Genomic DNA, 15,465 nt, shown 5'->3' with positions numbered 1-15,465 from the left:
GACAGAGTCTCGCTCTGTCACCCAGGCTGGGGTGCAGTGGTGTGATCTCAGCTCACTGCAACCTCCGCCTCCTGGGTTCAAGCGATTCTCCTGCCTCAGCCTCCCAAGTAGCTGGGATTATAGGTGCCCGCCACCATGCCTGGCTAATTTTTGTATATTTAGTAGAGATGGAGTTTCACCTTGTTGGCCAGGCTGGTCTCGAACTCCTGACCTCAGGTCATCTGCCTGCCTCGGCCTCCCAAAATGCTGGGATTACATGTATGAGCCACTGTGCCCAACCTTATTGCTTCATTTTTAGCATCTACCACCATGTCTGATACAGAAAGGCACTCAACAAATGTTAGCTGAATGACACTGTACGCATTCATTACAATTATAATTTTGAAGACTATGAAGCCAATATGAAAAATGTCTGTAATATGCATTTCTATTTTAAAAAACACAATATAAAACTGTGATGCACTCTGATTACAAATATGTAAAGATTGTATTTGTGTGTGAATACAAAAATGGAAGAGAATGTGGAACAATGAAAATAGTAAATTTGTTAGGTAAGATGGATGGTGACTATCTGCTTTTAATTTTTATTATTGCTATTAAATTATTATTTGCATAATTTTGAAAATGAGATAAGAAGAAATGGTCGCATAAATTTTAGTGATCCAAGAAAGTAATTCCTGAAAAATGTCACCATGTGTAGACAGAACAAAAGAGTTGTTTTCTGAGCCATGGAAATATTTACTCCTAGGGCCAAACTTTGCTTTCACTCTAAAAGCCACAGTATTCATACATGGTGATTCTCTCTGGACATACAGGGAGCTGGCAAGGAAAGTGGGGTGCTGCGGGGAATGGATACAGCTGCTGTAGCTTCATGCCACATTTTCCATCCCCTTTTCTCATGCCTCTCCTTTCTAGGAAACCTGCAAGGCACCTATCAATTACCCAGAGTTTGACGGGACAATCTTTCCATTAGCTTCTACTCTACTTCCCCCCAGAAAAGGTTCTCTGTCTTACCTGGACAGAAAACCAGGTAAAGAGAATATTCCTAACCTAGATTGTGGTCTACATATACCATTTCAAATTGAATAAAACAGGGATCCTTGGAGAAATGGCTCATGCCAGGTCCCAGGCAAGGGATGTACAAGAAGAGCCTGGAACATTTGTCATACAGGAAAGCAAGGAAGTTGTCAAAGACTATCCAGTCACATCAACAGGATGTTGGAACCAACATGAAAATGCTCCCACTGGCCAAGATGGAACAAATTGAGTATCAATATAACAGCTGTAATGAATTGAGACACAAATATGTTTAAAGTCATGAGTCCATAATCATTATTAAGAAAAAATAATTTTAAAAAAAAACCACTCATTGTTCACTTTTGGAGGATGCTAGGGAACCAGTTTATTATTTTGGAAAGTAGGAAATGCAGAGAAAGAGTCAAGGATATCTTGCCTCTCTTATACTAACTGTGTCTTGTTGTTACCAAATAGTTGGAGAGGGGAAGTTGTTATTACAGAAGTCCTCTAACTAGTAAGAGAAGAAGAAACGATAGACACAGAATGTCATCATTTTACAATCTCCAGTGAATGAATGGATCTAGGTATGATCAACAATGATTGATAGGATCACGAAAAGAGAGACAGTCTATATATGTTTGCCACCACCTATGAAGTACTTCCCCCCCCCCCCCCACACACACACACAATGAACATGGGTCTGTACATCTATATCTAACTATCAATTTAGGGTAGGGAGTTAGGGGAGGGAGACAGGGAACATGTTAAATGTCACTGTGGGTTACAAGCAGTCAAATCCAGATTGTAAGAAAGTCCCCATAACGAATAATCCAGATTACTTCTAAAATTAAAAACTGGAGAGGAGGGCTATAGTTCTAAAAAGAATTGTGATAAATCAACCAGTTGCAACTACAGACTTAATTTGGATCCTGAGTTAAATAAATTTAAATTAGAAAACATGAGGCAAGCAGTTAGATTTGAACCTTGACTGGATATTTATTAATATGATTGATAACTCCATTAGATGTGAAAACTGTATTTTCACCTTGTTTCTAAAAAGAGTTCTTATTTTTTAGAGAGAGAGGGAAATATGCTATCTGGTATTTATTTCAGCAATATCTGGGGTTGAAGAAAATGAGCAGGAATACAAATGAAATAATTGGCCAAGATTTGACGACTGTTGAAGCTGGGTAGTGGGTACATTCATGGATTCACTATGTTATTCTCTTTACTTCTGTATACGTTTTAAATTTTCAGTAATAAAAAGTCTAAAACATTAATAAAAAATAAACGAAGCTGTGCCTTATTCTTACGGTTGACGTTTGGGGAAAAATGTCAAGGAAACAATGAGACTCTCACCTTTTCATTAACTGGATAAAAATTCTTCTTGGTATTTGGTATATAAAGGTGTCCAGGACAATCTTTAGATAATTAAAAGACACGTAGCCACCTTTACAGGGGTCCCCTGCACTGAGGGCCTTTTCAATCTTTTCATAGGACTTTGAAAGCTGTAATAAATTGAAATTAGAGTGTGGCATTCATAAATATCAACTTCATGGAGCTATTCAACCATTTTATTTTTACCAAAAACCTCTTCACGTTTTTCTCTCCAAAAACTGATCAAAAAGGTTACTATGGCATGTACTGAACTTCAAATGTTTAATTGATGAGCTCACTACAAAACAGTATTCCCAGTCACAGCTACTCAAGTGACAAGGCAGACACGTTTCCCAGGGAAAAACAGCACATAGAAGAGCTCCACCTCAAATTTCAGAGCTAAAAATACTTGCTGGATCTGCCGGTTTGATACATCTTCCTTAATATCCTTTCAAGCTTTTCCCTACTGTGAGCCCACGCTATGCTTCTCCTGATTAAGTCAGGCCAATCAAACAAAAAAGCTGGTAATATTTTATTAAAAATACAAGTAGCTTTTACAGTAAGGAAAATTATTCATATAAGGACTGCATAAACAGAATATACATTGGACATTTCTTTAATCATTCTTTTTTTAAATGAGGAATTACAAAGAACCTGGGTGAACAAGCTTGCTTATGAGGCTTCTAAAATGCAGTAACGTGGGTTAACCACTGATTTTTATATGACTTATAAAAATACTGTGAAGATTGGTTTTATTTCCAAAGGTTTTCCTGCTGTTTATTATTAATAACAATATTCTCCAGTATCTTCAACCATCCCACTTTGTCTGAATTCAATTTTTTCCTGCTAACTGGGATAAGAAGATAAACAAAATCACCAACAACTTGGTACAAAAGGTTACTTTCTTAAAGAGCTGCTGCAACATGGAAATGTATGTACAAGGATCTCGATCCACTAAAGGAATAAGCAGCAGAATCACTAAATGTTCCTTAGTGTGTATAGGAATATTGGTATCTAAAGGGAAACATCTTTAATAAAAATATTGAGAGATCTAAGTTTATTAGAAAGGACCTAAGCTTCTTAGAAAGTTGCATAACATTCACCCAAAGTGCAGCTAATTTTGTCCATCTCTCTTTCAGGGAGGTGGGCGGCATCTGACACACTGCCTGGGGGAAGACTTGCAGAGAGAAGCAAGAGGCAAGAGCCTGGCGTGGAGCGGGGGCTTAGTGCTGTTACTGGATTGATAAAACCCATTTTTAATGTCTTAATGACATTTGGTTTTCCATATTTTTTTTTTCTTCAGGAGAGTGTTTCTGCGATGATCAAGAGCTTTTAGAAAAAGGGTAAGGTATGAAACCGAAATACTGTCTTTGTGACAAATACAACTTTTTAGAAATTTTCATTGTTACTGTTTATATAGAAAGTACAAGCCTTTGTTTAAAAAATGCAAGCAATTCAGCAAAGTATAAAGAAGGAAATAAAAATACCTGGTAGTCTCACCTTCACATACCATCATATTCTTGATGGAAAAGCCAAGGGTACATCCAATTTCCATCTTCGTATGTTTAGTTTTTACAAATGTTTCCTTGATCTTAAATCTAAATGAGGTCCCTATTGTTATTCTCTCTCATAACACCCTGGTCTTTTTCATCATTCCACTAAAAAAAATTGTATTCATGACTTTTTACTAGTTTAATAACTCTCTCCCTGATACAAGGTAATGTGATCTCTATACAAGCAGAGATCGTATCTGTTTTGTTCACAAATAATTATCTAGAATGAAGCACATTATTGGCATGTGGTTGGCACTCAATAAATATTTATTAAAAGTGGATATATTTTTATCAAAAAGTTATAAAAAGTTATAAAATATAAAAAGCTGTTCAACACATTAGTAAAAAGTGAAATAAACAAAAATTATAGCTGAGATAGCATTTCATCTGCATCAGACTGGCAGAAATGTACAAGCTTAGCAGTATCAAGTGCTGAGGGAACGTGGAACGGCAGGAGTGCTCACGTGCTTCTGGTGGGAGTGTAAATCAATATAGTGGCAAGCAATAGGCTACCGTACATTGAGCCTGAGGGGCGTGTTCTCTACAACCCAGCTCACAACTCCACTCCTAGGTGTAATTCCCAGAGAAGCCTTGGCACCTGTGGACCAGAACCTAAGCTTACGACCACTTATGGTGGCACTGTTTGGATTGGCATACAACAGGAAGCAATCCAAATATCCATCCATAGGGAGAATGTATAACTTATAAAATATTTAGATAAGGGAAACTGTACAGCAGTGAAAATGATAACATGGCTATACCCATAATATGAGTGAATCTCATCCTGAGTACAAACAGGATGAAAATAAATGGTTTTGCAACTATGCCAACATATGACGGGAAAAAGAGAAAGAAGGGTCAGGCAAAGACAAAGAACCCAGAACGGAAGAAGACAGAATATGAAAGAATATGAACACATCCCCTGCAAAAATTTCATGTCACAAAAAGGAACTAAATTAGAAAATCAATTAATTAAAAGAAAATCTTGAAAATGATAAAATAACTTTTTAGAAATTTTCACTGAGAAGAGAAGGAATATTTCTAAGCTAAGAAAATAGAAAACAAAAATAGCACCATTACAGGAACTAATAAATTAGACACAGCAAGAATAAGAGGCAAGGATGAGATTTAAATTAGTATTAAAGGAGTGCCGTGGAAGAATCTCAATGAAGCAGAGGAAAGGGACAAAAGAATTAAATCAACTTGAGAGAAGATGACAGCTATCAAGGAGAGGCAAAGATGATCCAATATAAGGATAACAGGGACTACTGTGGAAGGAAGGAAGAAGGAGGAATGGAGAGAGAGGAGATGATTTTAGTACTATGGCACAGTATCCATTGCTTGCTACCACATTGATTTTCCTGAAACAAAGGAAGAACTGAATCTGTACATCACACTGTGTTCCAGGAAACTTTGTCAAAATGCTCCACGCCAAGATATAGCTCCGTTTTGCTTTGTAAATTTCAAGGATCAAGGAAAAAAAAAAAAAAAAAAAAAAAGCTTCAGGAATCCAGGTAAAAAAAGAAACCACCTACAAGGGGGAAAGAAATCTGGTTGACCCCAGGTTATTTTCACAGCAACAACCAATGCTGGAAGACAATGGAAAAAATATTTACAACATTACAAGGAAAAGAAAGCATGATGGAAGGATTATAGCCACCCAACTTGCTGTTCAAGTATAAAAGCAAAAGGCACATAGTTTCAACTATGAAAAAAACAAAGGGAATAAGGCACCCATGGGCCTTTCTTAAGGAAATTACTTGACAATGAAATCCAGCCAACCAAAAAATAAATCAAAATAAAGGACTCTGAGAGGGATAAACTGTGATCAGTGCTGCACTGTCGTGATGCACATTAAATTCATGCAAATATCAAACAAAGTCAAAACAACAGGGGGAATGATGGCAACGGAACAGAATATAAATATTATAAACTCAGCTAAGGACAAACTATAAAGAGCAAAAATGGTGGGGTGGGAGGGAGGCGTAGGAAGAAACCAGTGCCCGTCACTTCGAGTTTCATAGCAGAAAGCCAGCCTATACTGTCTGAAATGGAAACATCCTTCAAAAACATAGTTTCTCCAGCTCTTCAGAGCTTTTTAAATCTCTTTTCTCGCCTCAAAGTCCCTTTGGGGACCTCGCCTCAAAGTCCCTTTGGGGACCTCATATGTCTTGTGGGAAAGAAATGTTCACCCAGAGTTCAGAAGTGTCTCCGCTTTCCCTTGAGGACAGTGTTGCAGGGTTAAGGGCAGGGACTGGATATGCCTGCACTGTGTGGGCTGTTTACACTCAGCCCCAGGACTCAGCTGGACTCATTTAACCTATTCGTGCCTCAGCGTCCTCAGCTGGGATGATCACAGTGCACTCGCTGCTCATGGGGCTGCTGTGAAGACTGAACAGACCACCAGGAAAGCACAGGCAACATCCCAGAAAAGAGTTAATTATGATGGTGACGGTCACATTTCCTTTTCTTCTGGGAAATTTAAATTAAATACGTTTTATTTTTAAAAAGGAGTATGATCCTCTTCTTATAAAATTATTTCTATCTATGTCTCCACCTACCCACTGATGCAGCCGTCCTTCCATACACGAATAAAGAGAGGTCCAGAATTATGTTCACCAAATGTTGCCTTTGATTCTTTCTGGGTGGTGGATTGTGAATAGTTTATTACTTTCTTCTTTGTACTTTTTAGAATTGCTTACATTTTTTTTGCAATGGTCATGTTTTTATGAAAACAAGAAAGTCATTAACAACAACTAGAGAAAACAAATTTAACCAAATTACCCACAAATATGACAGTGCTCACTTCTCCAACAATCTTATCGACACTGGCCTTGTGAGTTCTTCCTGCATTGACATCCATCTATTGAACATTTATATTAATAATATGTAAAAGTTTTATGAATGTTGGGAATTATTCATCTGTCATTTATGTTGCACATATTGTGCCAAGTTTATCATATGTTTATACAAAGTTTTGCTGTATAAAGGATTTTTCATTTTTCTGAAGTTAAATTTTATCAGTCTTTTTCTTTAAGGCTTTTGGGCTTTACTTCATGCTTATAAGAGATTCTAAATTTCAAGATTAACAAATGTTTACCCGCATTACTTAAATTTAAATCGTTGATGAGGATAGTATTTATTTTTGGTGAAGAGTGGAAGGTTATAAGATTCATTCCCCAAAATGGCTGGATAGCAAATTATCTCAATAATAATTACCAAATAAGCCTCTCTCACTACACTTTATTGAAATGCTTCACATCACAGGCTAAGTTCACATATAAAGAGTGGTTCATTAGCCAACTATCCTTTTAAATCCATTTGAATGTCCATTGCTGCACCAATGCCATATTGTCTTAGTTATTATGCCTTAATAAAATAATTTATATGTGTAGAATAAGTCCTCTATTATAATTTTTCAAAAGAAAAAATATATATCCTAATATAGGAACAACGGGCATTAATACTAAATCTTCCAATCCAAGAATCAGAAAAGACTTCTTCACTTATTCATGTTTTCCTTTACATTACTCTATAAAGTTGCATTATTTCTTTATATGTCTTATTAGAGTTAGTATGTGAGTAGCACAAAGGATGTACTTAAAAATTAATTTCACATCACCATCACTATTATCGATGATCAATGTATTGCTGTTATTGGGAGGTAGGAGGGGTCTCAGTATTGGGGGAGACATAGGTAGGATCGAAACAAATTTTAGAAATAATGTGTAAACCTAATAGTTTTCCATATTGTCTACTTTGCTGTGTTTACTCTGTAGGTAACTGTGGCTTAGGAAAACATCTTACTTCTAGACAAAAGTTCCTCTCAATTTCATCCAAGGAGTAGTTTCTCCAGGTATCTTCAGATGATGCAGAACTGAGCAAACGCTCCTTTTTGGAATTTTTGGCTTGTTGATTCTCCAATGAGACCTCTATTGAAACAAAATAGCTTTAGCTTATCAACACTGTCAAAGGTTAAACATTTAAATATTGTTACATTTTAATCATTACCTATTTGGTAAAAAAGTAAGGCTTGAATAAACCAAGAAAATGATGAACCATCTGATTAATGATGTTGAAATAACTGGCTAAACATTTTGGAAAAAATGAAAGTAATCATCTACTCACTATCTTACTCTAGGATAAACACTAGATAGAGTGAAATGTACACTAAATAGAATAATAAAACCATAAAAATAGAAGAAAATTAAGATGACTGTTACATACTACATAATCTCTGTGTGAGAAAGCCTTGCCAAGGAAAACACTAAAGCCAGAATTTATTTAAATAAAGGATAAGTCTGACAACATAAATACTTGATTTTTGTTTGGTTAAAAAAGAAGCCACAAGTTAACGTGAAAAAATAATGAGCGGAGAAGAACTATTGTTAATATCCATAAGAAATACAGGTTAATTTTCATAATATATGAGTGGCTCTTATGAATCAATAAAATAAACATCCAATAGAACAGTAGACTAAGGTTATAGACAGATAATTCACATAAAAAGAATTTTAAAAAATCCAATAAATATATGGACTACTCAAGCTCATTGATAATTTTTAAAGTCTAATTAAAACAAGTTAACATTTTTTTTCTACTTGTCAAATAGGCAAGGAGTAAAGGGAATAATAAGAACCAGTTCTGGCTTGTGTATAAAAACTTGGTACTTGAATATGCTTAAATCCTTTTCTAGAGCTTTGTACTCATAGAATAATAGGGCCACTCACCGAATTCACATGGATAAGGATATTTTCTGCACTTTTCTTTATAAGAGAAAAAAATGAAACAATCTAAATGCCCATTCATAGAAGATGAATTTTATAAATGAATGGTTCATCAAGCCTATGAAATACTACACAGACTTTAAAAACAAAGATACATGTCTAAATTAACAGATGTGGAAAATGTTCTTTGCTATATATTGCCTCATGATTTTAAAGGAATAATTAGCATAATTTCATTTTAACACTTATGTTGTATATCTTTCTATCCATCCATCCATCCATCCATCCATCCATCCATCCATCCATCCATCCATCCATCCATGTAAGCATCAGAAACAAAATCTGAGAGGATACTACGTGAAAAAGAATACAGTGGGAGGATTCAGGTAGTAGAATTATATGGGATTGTTATTTAGTGTTTTTGTTTTCTGGCTTTTTTGAAACAAGCATGTATTATTTTTATAACAAAAGAGAATGAAATAAATCTAAAATATAGCCATTTTCTTTCTCAAAGTTGACTGCAAAGAATCACAAACGGTTTCCCAGATTTATTTCCTAAAATGTCTGCAAATACGCTTCAGCCAAATTAAGCACACTTAATTCAGCTGCAGTTAACAAACTGCCAGTCATCTGGAATTCCATTTCCTAGCTCCAAAAAAGAGAAAGGAGAGAAAAAAAAGATCCCTCTATACAATAAAAGACAAAGCTGGTCTTTAGAACTTGGTCATGGCCAGGCATAGTGGCTAATGTCTGTAATCTCAGCACTTTGGGAGGCCACGCCCGGCAGATCACCTGAGGTCAGGAGTTTGAGACCAACCTGGCCAACACGGTGAAACCCCGTTTCTACTGAAAACACAAAAATGAGCTGGGCATAGTGGCACACTCCTATAGTCCCAGCTACTCGGGAGGCTGAGTCAGGAGGACTGCCTGAACCTGGAAGGCGGAGGTTGCAGTGAGCTGAGATCATGCCACTGCACTCTAGCCTGGTGACAGAGAGAGGCTCCATCTCAAATAATAGCAATAATAATAATAATTTAATAACAACAAATTTGGTCTTGGTCTGGAATTCTACAGCCACAGTGGGCTTGGGCATTTGAAACCTGGGGTCTCAGGACATTTGAGCTGCGAGGGCCCTCGCTGAAAGATGAGGAAGCCGTGTCACAGAAGCGGGACCTGAAATGGTCCAGCACACAGAGGCCTCCAGCCCCTCTTGGACACATCCTGTTCTCAGTCCACCTGTAACACTGGTGCTCTCATGGCACATCTCAGGAAGCCCACTGGGGCTCTGTTTAAACAACATGTCTGGATCAGAAGGGTGGAGAAGGGGTTAGGGTATGAGGCCTGCCCTGGGGAGCTCCCGGCCCGCAGGTCTGTGCACATGCCCTGTGGCTGCTCTCACAGGCTGACAGCACTGAGTGACAGCACTCAGTACGGTGTATTCAGTGACGCCTCTCTCACCACAATTCTACCAGCTTTCATTCTCCAAGGCAGCTTGATAATTCCTGCAACCTTCTGATTTTCTCAAAATTTCCTCTGAAGGATGATGCTACCTGATGTGAAACTGGGTAGAGAAGCAATCCAAAGCTTACAGTGTGGTTTACGTTCACTGCAGGCAAAAGGAAATCTGCTCCCCAGCATCTTTCTTCACGTGCCCAAATAGATGGTGCTTTTCATAAGCAAGATAGTGCTGGCTTATTGAGAACACAAATGGAACCAAAACAGAAGTTCGCAAAATTAATAGAGTACATTGTTCCATATTTAGAAAAGCCAGAGATAAAACATTTCTGCAAATATATGAACTAGCGACTCTCTTATAGAGGTGAAAACAGCATCAAACCTCTAACCAGCTCTTGGTAATTTGTTCTTATATAACATATTTTCCCCAAAAAAATTTGCTGACTGGCTCTGCCACTTACTAGCTATGCAGTGGTGTGCTTTTGTTTCCTTATTTGTAAGAAGAGATAGAAAACAGTACCTTTGTCATGGAATTGCTACCTGGATTAGATGAGCTGATAGAGGTACATGCCTGGCACTTGGTAGATATTCAGAATGTATTAGCTACGTATTGATTCATAATACTGTTTCAACGATAGGAGTCATGGAGCAGTATCAATCAGAGTCAGAAAACTCAGAACTTAGATGACAGAAATCAGGAGCATATTACAAAAAACATGTCAGGTATAAAACGTTGTATTATTAACTAATAGTCACCATGAAATTTGCTAAGAGAATAGATGTTAAGTGTTCTCACCACACACAAAAAAAGGTATCCATGTGAGGTGATGGAGGTGTTAACTAATTTATTATAATAAACATTTCACAATGCATATGAACATCAAATCATCACATTGTATATCTTAAATATATACAATGTTAACTCGTCAATTATATCTCAATAAAGCTGAAAAAAAATCATTTCAGAAATGAAGATTAGGCTGGGATGAAGGAAAGGAAAGGAAAAAGGAAAGGAAAGGAGACTAAGCTAGGCACAGTGGCTTACACATGTAATCCCAGCACTTTGAGAGACCGAGGCAGGAAGCCAGGAGTTCAAGACCAGCATGGGCAACAAAGCAGAACCTGTCTCTACAAAAGATTTTTAAAAAAATTAGCCAGGCACAGTAGCATGTACCTGTGGTCCAAGCTACTAGGGAGGCTGAGGCAGGAGAACTGCTTGAGCCCAGGAGTTCAAGGCTGCAGTGAGCTATGATCATACCATTGCACTCCAGCCTGGGTGACAGAGCAAGACCTTGTCTCTAAAAATAAAATAAAGTAAGAAATGAAGACTAAACTAAAAGAAACACAAGAGCAAATAAACACAATAGTAATAGAAGGTGAAATAAAAGTTATATCATGGAAGGAAACAAAGAAGGGAGAGAGGGAGGAAAAGAGAGAGGAAGGGAGGGAGGAAGAAAGTAAGAAAAAAGGGAGGAAGAAGGACTTGTGAGGAAGTTATGGTATAGAAGAGAAGAGAGGGGGGAAAAAGATCCTATCTTTTGGATGGGGGATCCAAAAGATCCAATACACATGATATGAATCACTAAGAAGAAAACCAAACAATGGAATGAAAAAAATACTAAAAATCACAATTCAGGAAATTAAAGAGGAAGTCCTAGCCAGAGGAATCAGGCCAGAGAAAGAAAGAAAAGGCACCCACATAGGATAAAAAGAAGTCAAACTATCTCTCTTTGCTGACAATATGATTCTATATCTGGAAAACCCTAAAGACTCTGCCAAAAGTCTACTAGAACTGATAAATCATTTTAGCAAGGTATCAGTACACAAAATCAATGTACAAAAATCAGTCGCATTTCTATACATCAATAATGTCCAGACTGAGAGTCAAATCAAGAATACAATCCCATGTACAATAGCCACAAAGAAAATAAAATACCTGAGAATACAGCTAACCAAAGAGGTGAAAGATCTCTACAAGGAGAAGTACAAAACACTGCTGAAAGACATTAGGGATGACACAAATAAGTGGAAAAATATTCTATGCTTATGGATTGAAAGAATCAGTATCATTAAAATGGCCATACTGCCCAAAGCAATTAACAGATTCCATGCAATTCCAATCTAGCTACCAATGTCACTCTTCAAGAATTAGAAAAAGCTATCCTAAAATTCATATGGAACAACAAACAAAACAAAACAAAACAAAACAAAACCCAAAGCTCAAATAGCCAAAGCAATCCTAAGCAAAAAGAACAAAGCTGAAGGCATCACTCTACCCAACTTCAAACTACACTATAAGACTATAGAAACCAAAACAGCATGATACTGGTACAAAAATAGGCACATAGGCAAACGGAACAGAATAGGAAATTCAGAAATAAAGTCACCCACTTAAAACATCTGATCTTTGACAAGGCAGACAAAAATAAGCAATGGAGAAAGTTCTCCCTATTAAATAAATAGTACTGGGATAACAGGCTATCCAGATGCAGAAGAATGAATCTGGACCCTTACCTTTCACCATACATAAAAATTAACTCAAGATGGATGAAAGAATTAAATGGAAGACCTCAAACTATAAAAATCTAGAAGAAAAACTGGGAAATACCCTTCTCAACATCAACCCTGGCAAAGAATTTTTGGCTAAGTCCCCAAAAGCAATTGCAACAAAAATAAAAATTGATAAGCAGGACCTTCTTAAACTAAAGAACTTTTCTGCACAGCAAAAGAAACTTATCAATAAACAGACAACCTACAGAATGGGAGAAAATATTTGAAAAGTATGCATCTGACAAAGTCCTAATATCTAAAATCTATAAGGAATTTAAACACAATATCAACAAGCAGAAAACAAATAGCCCCATTGAAAAATGGGCAGAGGACATGAACAGACACTTCTCAAAAGAAGAAGACATGCATATGGCAAACAAACATATGAAAAAATGCTTATAATCACTAATCATCAGAGAAATGCAAATTGAAGCCACAATGAGATACCATCTTACACCAATCAGATTGGCTATTATTAAAAAGTCAAAAAGGTGGGGCGTGGTGGCTCATGCCTGTAATCCCAGCACTTTGGGAGGCCGAGGTGGGCAGATCATGAGGTCAAGAGATTGAGACCATCCTGGTCAACATGGTGAAACCCCATCTCTACTTAAAAAAAAAAAAAAAACTAAAATTAGCTAGGCGTGGTGGCGTGCACCTATAGTCCCAGCTACTTGGGAGGATAAGGCAGGAGAATCACTTGAACCCGGGAGGCAGAGGTTGCAGTGAGCCGGGATCGCGCCACTGCACTCCAGCCTGATGAGACTCGGTCTCAAAAAAAAAAAAAAAAAAAAAGTCAAAAAACAACAGATGCTGGCAAGGCTGCAGAGAAAAGGGAACACTTAGGCATTGTTGGTGGGAATGTAAATCAGTTCAGCTACTGTGGAAAGCAGTTTGGAGATTTCTCAAAGAATTTAAAACAAAGCTACTATTCAACCCAGCAATCCAATTACTGGGCATATATATCTAGTGGAAGATAGATTATTAAGCCAACAAGATACAGGCACTCATATGTTCATTGTTCATTCACCAGAGCAAAGACATGGAATCAACATAGGCGCCCATCAGTGGTGGATTGGATAAAGAAAATGTAATATGGATATACCACAGAATACTACACAGCCATAAAAAAGAATAAAACCATGTCCTTTGCAGCAACATGCATGGAGTTGAAGGCCACAATTCTAAGCGAACTAACACATGAACAGAAAACTAAACACTGCGTGTTCTCACTTATAAGTGGGAGCTAAACATTGAATACACATGGATATAAGCATGGGAATAACAGACAGCAGGGCCTACTGGAGGAGGAGAAATGGAGAGGATGTGGATTGAAAAACTACCTATTGGGTGCTATGCTCACTACTTGGGTGTAATATACCTGTGTAAGAAGCCTGTACACGTACCCCTGTATCTAAAAGTTGAATTTTTTTTTTAAAAAGAGACTCAGATGAAAACCTAAATAGTACACAATGTACTCAGGGAATCAATCAACCATAAGTACCTAATATCATGACATAGTCTAGCAAAATGTATTGGGTTTTACATTTTTTTTAATTATCAGGGCATCCAGACAAAAAGATCAAATTATGAATAAGGAAAACAAAATCCGATTGTCATCAAACTCTTCCTCCACAAAAGTTTATATCATCAGATAATGGATAAGGATTTCTAAGATACTTAAGGAAAGGCAATTTGAGGTAAGGATCTTACATCCAGAAAAATAAAAATTTTTTTTTTGAGACAGAGTCTTGTTCTGTCTCCCAGGCTGGAGTGAAGTGGCATGATCTGGGCTCACGGCAACCTCCACCTCCTGGGTTCAAGAGATTCTCCTGCCTCAGCCTCCTGAGTTACAGGCATGCACCACCACGCCTGGCTAATTTTTGTATTTTCAGTAGAGACGGGGTTTCGCCATGTTGCCCAGGCAGGTTTCAAACTCCTGGGCTCAAGCCATCTGGCCACTTTGGCCTCCCACAATGCTGGGATTACAGGTATGATCCACTGCACTTGGCCTGGATTTTTCAAGTATTAAGGCCACAGACAAACATGATTATGTAAGAAATCAAAGAATATTGTTTCCATGGTGATTTGCTGAGGAATCTACTGGAAAATATGATTCAAATAACCAAAATGACTGGAAAGATAAACGTAAGAGAGAGAGAAACAACTGAACAAATATGATCAAGGAAGCTGGGTCAGTGAGATAGAAGGATCAACTTCTTCATGACTTAAGAAGGAATTAGAAGATAAATCAAAACCTAGAAATGACCATTGCACTGCTCTGGACAGCACCACAGGCAACCTTTGGAGATACTGTGAGTTCTGTTCTAGAGCACTATGGTCAAGTGAATAAAACAAAAAAATAATGTGAATGTTCTGGCTTCCCAATGCAGATAAAAGTTATGTTTACATGATACTGTACTGTCTATTAAGTGTAATATCTTATGTCTGAAAAAAACAATGTACATGCCTTAATTTTAAAATATGGTGAAAAAATGCTGATCATCATCTGAGCCTTCAGTGAGTCATAATCTTTTTCTTGGTAGAGGGTCTTGTCTTGATGTTAATGGCTGCTGACTGATCAGGGTGATGGTTGAAGATGGGGTGGCTATGGCAGTTTTTTGAGATTTTTTGTTTGTTTGTTTTTAGAGACAGGCTCTTGCTCTGTTACCCAGGCTGGAGTGCAGTGGTGCCATCACAGCTCACTGCAGCCTCGAACCCTTGGGCTCAAGTGATCTTCCTGCCTCTGCCTCCTAAGTAGCTGGGACTGCAGGCATGAACCACCATGC

The 15,465-nt window shown here is 37.4% G+C and overlaps 3 protein-coding genes across 3 annotated transcripts in view; 2 read left to right on the top strand and 1 right to left on the bottom strand.

Annotated features, from left to right (window-relative positions):
* The window catches only part of PARVB (parvin beta), a 695,786-nt gene that overhangs the window by 233,895 nt on the left and 446,426 nt on the right, over window positions 1-15,465 (top strand). The gene's annotated exons all lie outside the window — the stretch shown is intronic.
* Window positions 1-15,465, top strand: part of SAMM50 (SAMM50 sorting and assembly machinery component) — a 718,434-nt gene that overhangs the window by 425,122 nt on the left and 277,847 nt on the right. The gene's annotated exons all lie outside the window — the stretch shown is intronic.
* Window positions 1-15,465, bottom strand: part of EFCAB6 (EF-hand calcium binding domain 6) — a 310,246-nt gene that overhangs the window by 199,837 nt on the left and 94,944 nt on the right. The window contains 2 exon segments of the mRNA XM_050805818.1: window positions 2,377-2,525; window positions 7,755-7,879. Of these exon segments, the coding sequence (XP_050661775.1) occupies window positions 2,377-2,525; window positions 7,755-7,879 (274 nt within the window).

The sequence above is a fragment of the Macaca thibetana genome, chromosome 10 (assembly GCF_024542745.1).
Source record: "Macaca thibetana thibetana isolate TM-01 chromosome 10, ASM2454274v1, whole genome shotgun sequence".
Classification (NCBI taxonomy): domain Eukaryota; kingdom Metazoa; phylum Chordata; class Mammalia; order Primates; family Cercopithecidae; genus Macaca; species Macaca thibetana.
This window is presented reverse-complemented; position numbering and strand designations above follow the sequence as displayed.